The 8,877-nt window shown below is 39.9% G+C and overlaps 1 protein-coding gene across 1 annotated transcript in view; it reads left to right on the plus strand.

Moving 5' to 3' along the window:
- Positions 1 to 8,877, plus strand: part of CAMLG (calcium modulating ligand) — a 9,093-nt gene continuing 216 nt past the window's right edge. The window contains 4 exon segments of the mRNA XM_007461367.1: positions 1 to 307; positions 1,883 to 2,343; positions 5,512 to 5,577; positions 8,816 to 8,873. Of these exon segments, the coding sequence (XP_007461429.1) occupies positions 1 to 307; positions 1,883 to 2,343; positions 5,512 to 5,577; positions 8,816 to 8,873 (892 nt within the window).

Raw genomic sequence — 8,877 nt, forward strand, 5'->3', positions numbered from 1 at the left:
ATGCGGCCAAGCGCTAGGGAAGGGGGCGGGTCCACAGAGGTAGAGGGACGCTAGCTTTGCGGCCCGGCCAGGAGTCTTCGTCGCCGCGGCTCCCGCTGCTGTCACCGTTACCACTCCCGGATTGTGGAGGGGAAGATGGAGCCGGTCACCATCGCTACCGACAGCGGGGACCGGCCGGGGCCCCCGGCGGCCTCAGGCCTGTCGGCTTCCCAGCGTCGGGCCGAGCTGCGGCGGAGAAAGCTGCTCATGAACTCGGAACAGCGCATCAACCGAATCATGGGCTTTCACAGGCCGGGGAGCGGCGCCGGTGAGAACCTCCGTTTCCCCAGTCTCCTGCCCATCCCTTTGAGTCTTTGGGATCATTCTTCCTTTCTCTTCTCCACCCTGCTGACCTTTTTGACCAAACCCTGCTCTCTGACCTCCCCTCTGGCCCCGTCCCTTTGATGATATCCCCAGTTCTCATTTCTTAACCCCTCGACGTTTCTAGTCTCTTTCCTCAGTTTTCCGGGGGCTCCGCCCTTAGGTTGTCTCCACCTCCGCCGCGGGCTGCGAAACTCTCGCTCCTGAGACCCTCTGCCCTGGTGCCCTCTGCCCAGTTACCCTGAGACGGCCCCCTTCCTCCTTCCCCACTCCCTCGCCTCTCTTGAAGTGCACACATTTTATCCCTAGACTGCTCTGTCTATTGTGCCCGTCGGGAAGATTGCCTGCCTTTATTTCCTTTCCAAATGCTTTCCCTTCCAGTGCCTTCCCTGGCTTGTACCTTCTTTTGCCTTTTGCTGTAACTCTGTCGGCCTGCATGAGCTTGTCTTTACTGAACTGCCCCCTGGTTCTTCCTACGTGGATCAGAGACTCTTACGGTTAAATCCTAGTGTCTGTGTTTGGTGCTCTCCACACTGTCATCTACAGGCCTTCTTAAACAGGTGAAAAAAATTGGAGGGACCATTCTTTAGAAACCCAACAAGTGGGACGTGCCCATCTGAGGCCTTATCTCCTAGTGTGCTGAGATTGATGTGAGTGATGTCAGGAACTGCATTTAACACTGATGAGAGCTCCTCATTTCTCCCCCAGTGACATGTACAATGAGTTTCTTAAGATTTTTTTTCATGTGAATATTTACTGAACACTCAGTATGAGCTAATGTTCTCTAAATTTCCATTGAGCGTTGCCTTTGATATTTGCCCTTTAGTCACTGATTGCATGTTCCTTAGATCCTTGTGACTTCTGCTCTGTGGGGCTTTAGATATATAGCTCTGAACTTTTAGACAGTTTACAGGTTTGCGACTGAAAACTACCAAGAGAGGTAAGAGCCCTATTTCAAATTCTAGAACAATCGTTAGAAGACACATTTTCCCCTTTAATGATTAATAGTAGAATATTTATTCTTTCCTAAAGCTTCTACTTTGTTATTTTGCTTTGAAATTTTTATTTTATCTGTCATTAAAGGTTTTTTTTCCCCCTTTGTTTTGTTTTAAACCGGAACAGCATCCTAAAACTGCTTAAATACCGGCTAATGGCTGCCAGATTACAGTAGAAGGATTACGTAAACCGTAGCTGTAGTATATGCCACACCCTATGCTGACAGGACTCTGGATTCAGAAATGTAATATTAAAAATACAGATTTTAAAAAATCTCCATCCCTGTCTTTCCCAATTTGTATAATAGCGTTATCTTCTACCCCCAAAGTTTGGGGTATATCCTCTGAAGGAATTACTCTTTTTGACATTTTGAGTGTGTACAGGAAGGAACTAGTTTGTCTTATGAAGAATCAGTATTAAATTCAGAGGCTGTGAAGTTCTAGCTCTAGTGGCATATTTTTAAATACTAATAAGAAAGGTGTTTGCCAGTATGTAATACTTAAGGCTTCTAAATTTCTTTTCTCAGAAGAAGAAAGTCAAACAAAATCAAAGCAGCAGGACAGTGATAAACTGAACTCCCTCACCATTCCTTCAGTTTCAAAGCGAGTAGTGCTGGGTGATTCGGTCAGTACAGGAACAACTGACCAGCAGAGTGGTGTGGCCGAGGTAAAGGGGACTCAGCTGGGAGACAAATTGGACTCTTTCATTAAACCTCCTGAGTGCAGTATTGATGTAAGCCTTGAGCTCCGGCAGCGCAACAGAGGAGACCTGACAGCAGACACTGTCCAGAGGGGTTCTCGCCATGGCCTAGAACAGTACCTCTCCAGATTTGAAGAAGCAATGAAGCTAAGGAAACAGTTGATTAGTGAAAAACCCAACCAAGAGGATGGAAATACAACGGAAGAATTTGACTCTTTTCGAATATTTAGATTGGTGGGATGTGCTCTTCTTGCCTTTGGAGTCAGAGCTTTTGTTTGCAAATATTTGGTAAGAAACAGTGGAAAATGCAAATTGATTATAATAATGAGTGCTTTTGTAAGATTCATTACCAACAGTAACTTAATATTTACCAGATTCATGTGGATGTTTGGAGATGTGTTATAAACTGCTATTTGCCTTAGGTATAGAATGAGGTGTTCTGGTTAAATACAGAGCCTAATAATAATTGCTAAAATCTTTCTACATGCTAACATTCTAAGTGCTTTACATATATTAATTCATTTAACCCATCCTTATGAACCAGGTATCATTTTTTTAACATCTTTATTGGAGTATAATTGCTTTATAATGTTGTGTTAGTTTCTGCTTTATAACAAAGTGAATCAGCTATACATATACATATACCCCCATATCCCCTCCCTCTTGCGTCTCCCTCCCACCCTCCCTATCCTACCCCTCTAGGTGGTCACAGAGCACCGAGCTGACCTCCCTGTGCTATGTGGCTGCTTCCCACTAGCTATCTGTTTTACATTTGGTAGTATATATAAGTCCATGCCACTCTCTCACTTCGTCCCAGCTTACCCTTCCCCCTCCCCATGTCCTCAAGTCCATTCTCTGTGTCTGTGTCTTTATTCCTGTACTGCCCCTAGTGAACCAGGTATCGTTTGAATCTGTTTTATAGATGAGGGAATGAAGACTCAGAGAGGTGAAATCATTTGTCCAGGGTCACACTACTAAGTGACAGCTGGGATTAAACCCAGGCACTTTGATTACAAAACCAAAGGGTAAATTACCTACATATATAGAGATATAAATTACCACTTTTCAAATTTGAAATATTAAAACGCAGTTCCTATGGTCCTGGATGTGATGTAATTTTTTTATGGTTCAGAAGGCATTCTGCATTTTATAGTGTAGTATTATCATAGGAGCAGTCCATTTTTGTTGTACCTTCATATGCCATGGCTGTTCAGTGAAAGTTGGGATTTATTGGTCCTTTTGTTTCATAGTATGTGGAAGAAAGAAGGAAAGCATAACAGTGTCTTGCTCTTTCAGGTGTTTCCATTCAGTAGACATTTTAAGAATACCTACCAAGTACCAGCCACATAAGTAAATTTTCAGATAATTAAGGTTTATGTTATTAAGAAAAAAAGTTATTATTATTATTATTTTAAAAATTTATTTATTTTATTTATTTATTTTTGGCTGTGTTGGGTCTTTGTTGCTGCACGCGGGCTTTCTCTAGTTAGGGCGATTGGGGGCTACTCTTCGTTGTGGTGCTCGGGCTTCTCATTGTGGTGGCTTCTCTTGCTGCGGAACACAGGCTTCAGGCACGTGGACTTCACTAGTTGTGCCTCGCGGGCTCTAGAGTGCAGGCTCAGTAGTTGTGGCTCATAGGCTTAGTTGCTCTGCGGCATATGGGATCTTCCTGGACCAGGGCTCGAACCCGCGTCCCCTGCATTGGCAGGTGGATTCTTAACCACTGTACCACCAGGGAAGCCCAGAGAAAAAGTTTTTAAAAGTCTGTTTTTTTTAATGGAAATTCCCATCTTTTTAAAAAAAATTAATTAATTATTTTTTGCCTGCATTGGGTTTTTGTTGCTGCACGTAGCCTTTCTCTAGTTGTGGCAAGTAGGGGCTATTCTTCTTTGTGGTGTGCATGCTTCTCGTTGCGGTGGCTTCTCTTGTTATGGAGCATGGGCTCTAGGCACACGGGCTTCAATAGTTGTGGCACATGGGCTCAGTAGTTGTGGCTCGCAGGCTCAGTAGTTGTGGCACACAGGCTTAGATGCTCCACGACTCCGGGATCTTCCCGGACCAAGGCTCGAACCTATGTCCCCTGCGTTGGCAGGCGGATTTTTAACCACTGCGCCACCAAGGAAGTCCCTAAAAATCTGTTTTTGTTTGTTTGCTTTCGTTTCTGTTTTTACGGTACGCGGGCCTCACTGTTGTGGCCTCTCCCATTGCAGAGCAACAGGCTCCGGATGCGCAGGCTCAGCGGCCGTGGCTCAGGGCCCAGCCGCTCCGCGGCACGTGGGATCTTCCTGGACCAGGGCACGAACCCGTGTCCCCTGCATCGGCAGGCGGACTCTCAACCACTGCGCCACCAGGGAAGCCCTAAAAGTCTATTTTTATGCCAGTTTTTTCTTAAAGATAATTTGTTGAACAGATTCGATTTTTTTTTTCCTGATGATAAATTGGCATCATAGCTTTCAGCGTTTAGTGAGATGTATAGCTACTTTTTTTGTCTTATCTAAAGGGCTCTGTACTTCAATGCTTTTAAAATTATGTCCTATTTTTGTGCCTCATTTTGTGTGAGCTTTTTTGGCTTTCTGGGTGTTTTTTTGCTGTCAGATTTTCAGCTATTAATCACTGCTCTCACTATTCTTTTTTTTTTTTTTTTTCCCTTTTTTGCGGTACGCGGGCCTCTCACTGTTGTGGCCTCTCCCGTTGCGGAGCACAGGCTCCGGATGCGCAGGCTCAGCGGCCATGGCTCACGTGCCCAGCCGCTCCGCGGCATGTGGGATCTTTCCGGACCGGGGCACGAACCCGTGTCCCCTGCATCAGCAGGCGGACTCCCAACCACTGCGCCACCAGGGAAGCCCTACTCTCACTATTCTTTCATCTAGTAATATTTGCTCCTTCACTCCCTATTTTAACTTTAGAAATAAATGTAAATTAGGTATTATTTTGATCTTTTCTGTTTTATTGTGTGAGAAGTGAGATAACCAAGCCATTTTATCTATAATAAAAACACCTCGTCATTTGAGGGCCAGAGATGAATTCATTTCTTGCCCTGAAGTGTGAGTAAGGTATGTATGGCATCTCTTTTGAGTATTGAGCCTTTTAGGTATGCTTTCAAACTGTCAGTTAATTACCTCTAGATGAGAGAGATGTTACTGCATGATATTATACATCAATCACCGCTGAGAAGTTAGCTTTTAAATTATTTAAAAGATAAGTTTTTAAGAGAGAGGGAATTTGGGGGGATGTTGAAAGAATGTGACTTGACTTGAGAAACATGTTTTATGTTAAGGAAATGAAATCTCTTTATTTTTGTCACTCTTTTGCAGAAACAAGAATCCTTTCAGCCACTAAAATTAAATATTTTTTTACAGTTTTTTTGCTTGGAATTTTATAACTGCTGTTAGTTTGATTTATTGTGATTTGAATGATTATGTTGGAAATACGTAACTTTATCTTTTGTCTTCACAGTCCATATTTGCTCCATTTCTTACTTTACAACTTGCATACATGGGACTATACAAATATTTTCCTAAGGTAAATTAAAATTTTTTCTGAATTATGGTGATATATTTAGATTGATTAGCAACTAGATGATTTTAAGAACTTAAAATTATTTATACTTATGGTCTGAATCAGTGCTATTCAAAGAGTGATTGGCTCACAAGTGCAGATCTTCAAACTATTTGTTTCTGTTTGTAATAAGTTCAGTTCAGAAAGTGAGTAATTAGAAACTTGTATAGCAATATGACATTGCCATAACATTTTTATCATATTTTACAAAAATGTTGGTCCACCATGGAATAGGGGAAAACCCTCATGACAGAGTTTGAATAGTACTTGTCTAAGAAAGTGTTCAACTTAGTTACTTAGTAAATTTAGTAATACATTTTGTTTTTAACAAAGGAAGTTATTTTTAAAATGGGTTCAGTTATCTTACTGTGCTCCTTACTGAACACTTAATGACAGTACACTTTATCTTTAATGCCAAGGGTCTGATATTTGTAAGAAATATTTGGCCATACTCACAGAGCAGAATCATGGGGAGTATCAGTGTTTATCTGGTCAGCTTGACTCCAATTATACTATACAGTTTTATGGAACTTGCCTTGCCAGTAGAGAAGATAACCTTACTCGTGTAATTGAGTTATTGTGTGAGATTTTTGCTGAAAAATGGCTACTTGTTTGCTTAGTCATTTGTAATGCACTGATAGATCTCATATGTGTGTTTAATGGGTTTGAAACATATTTTTGAGGGGTCAAATCGACAAAGTAAAAGAGCAAAGAAAGGTATGTAATTTAATTTATTTATTATTTTATTTTTAAAATAAATTTATTTATTTATTTTAGTTATGGCTGCTTTGGGTCTTTACTGTGTGCGGGCTTTCTTTAGTTGTGGTGGGTGGGGGGCTTCTCTTCATTGCGGTTCGCAGGCCTCTCACTGCGATGGCTTCTCTTGTTGCGGAGCACCGGCTCTAGGTGCGCAGGCTTCAGTAGTTGTGGCATGCAGGCTCAGTAGCTGTGGCTCTTGGGCTCTAGAGCGCAGGCTCAGTAGTTGTGGCGCACGGGCTTAGTTGTCCCGCGGCATGTGGGATCTTCCTGGACCAGGGCTCTAACCCATGTCCCCTGCACTGGCAGGTGGATTCTTAACCACTGTGCCACCAGGGAAGCCCTGTAATTTTATTTTTTAATTAAAACTTTTTTTATGGTATAGATGTATATTCATTGATCCCCTCCAAAAATGTAATTTTAATTAAAGCATTTGTTTAGAAATTTACCCTTGAAACATTGATTTTAGCTTTGCAATAGCAAAAGTTTGGAAACAACCTAAATGTCTACTGATAAGTGATTAGTTAAAAAAAATTATGGCCTATCCATTCAGAATGATAAAGGTCTCCATGTACTGATAGTGTTAAGCTCGCCAAGAAATATTAAGATATAAAAATACAGAATAGCATCTATAGTATACTACTTTTTTTTGTAAAAAGGAGGAAAATCCTATGTATTTCATTTTGCTTGTATATGTGTAAAGAAACTCTGGAAGAATATTACATGAAATTTTTAACAGTGGTTATTTGTGCTAGAGTGTGTGTCGGTTACTAGGTAAATAGGGAGAGAAAAGGAAGGGAGATTACTATATAATTTTCTTTCAACAAAACATTTTGTTGTTAACAGGTTTCAACAGAAAAGTTGAAAGAATTGTGCAGTGAACACCCGTTTATGCTTACCACCTAGATTCTGTAGTGAACATTTCATTATATTTATCATATATTCACCCAATTTTCTATCCATTTTCAATACATCTTTTTTTAATACATCTTTTTTTCTTGATGCATTTCAAAGTATGTTGTAGATGAAGACATCAGTATATTTTACCCCTACACATTTCAGTTTATATATATATATATATATATATATATATACAATTCAGTGTTTATGGTTATTTTTCGTTATTTTGAGGTAAAATTTTCATACAGTGAAATGCTCAAGTCTTTATTATACCATTTAATGAGTTTTGACAACCCGTGAAACCCAAATCCTTTAAGATTTAGAACATTACTGTCAGGAAGTTCCATCATGTCCTTTTCCAGGCAGTCCCAGCCCCTGCACCATGAAGGTCTGATTTTCTTTTTCCCACTGTAATTAGTTTGGGTTGTTTTAGTACTTATTTTAAATGGGATTGTTCCTGTATGTACTTCTTTGTGCAAGGCTTCTTTCATTCAGCATCATATTTTTGATATTCATCCATATTGTTGAGTGCCTAAGTAGTTCATTCTCTTTCTCTCTCTCTCTCTTTTTTTTTTTCCTGAGTAATACTCCATTGAGTGAGTGTATCCATTAATTTGTCTAATTACCTATTGCTGGATGTCTTGGTTGTTTCCAATTTTTGGTTAATATGTCTAAAGCAACAAAGAACTTTCCTGAGTGGGTTTTTTTGTGGACATAGGCTTTGATTTCTCTTGGGTAACTATAGCTTTTTATATTTAAAATGTTTTGAACCATGTGATTGGATTTGGTGATACCAAATCAATAAATTAAATGAAAATTCAGCCTTGAATCTCTTAAAGAATGAGACTAGAAAATTAGGAAATAAATGTTCAGTGATATTCTGCTGCATATGTAAACAAATGTGAATTCGTTTGGATGACAATTAGGGCTGACTCTACAGAATGTTCCTTTGATTCTGTTACAAATTATTCACTGTCCTCCAGTACACCTATCACTCTTCTGACTTTTGTTGTCATGAGACTTAACCTTACAATAAGATTTATCTTCTCACTTTTGCTCATCTTAATCTTGCTCATTCTTAAAGGCCTGTTTTTAATTCCTCTTCCTTCTGAAATCCTTCCCTGTGTTTTACTTATATGTAAAACCCTGGAATAATTTCTGTCTCCTGTGAGCCACTATAGCACACGTCATCCATGTCATTCATTTAGCAATTATTTATGTCCTGTCTGGTAATGCTTTTCCTGTTTTTGTCTTGAGCTTTTGTATGTATCTTAAATTATTATTTATATCTTGCCTCCAAGATAAGACTTTTTTTTTTAAACTTTTGATATAGCAAGAATGGTGTCTTTTCCCTCTTGCCAAGCAGTTTGCTGCTTTACATATTATATGCTCAGTAAATGTTTCTTCATATATTATTGATTGATATTTTGAAACTTCATTAACAGTTTTGAAATCAGTTAGGCAAAAGTAACAGCACTGATGTTTTTATAGAGCTTAAGTAGTCTTCTGAAAGCTGTAAGATTTATTGAAGTCTTTCTCTATGCAGGGTGAAAAGAAGATAAAGACAACAGTATTAACAGCTGCGCTTCTGTTATCCGGAATTCCTGC

Source organism: Lipotes vexillifer, unplaced genomic scaffold (genome assembly GCF_000442215.2).
Source record: "Lipotes vexillifer unplaced genomic scaffold, Lipotes_vexillifer_v1.1 scaffold217, whole genome shotgun sequence".
In the NCBI taxonomy this organism is placed as follows: Eukaryota; Metazoa; Chordata; class Mammalia; order Artiodactyla; family Lipotidae; genus Lipotes; species Lipotes vexillifer.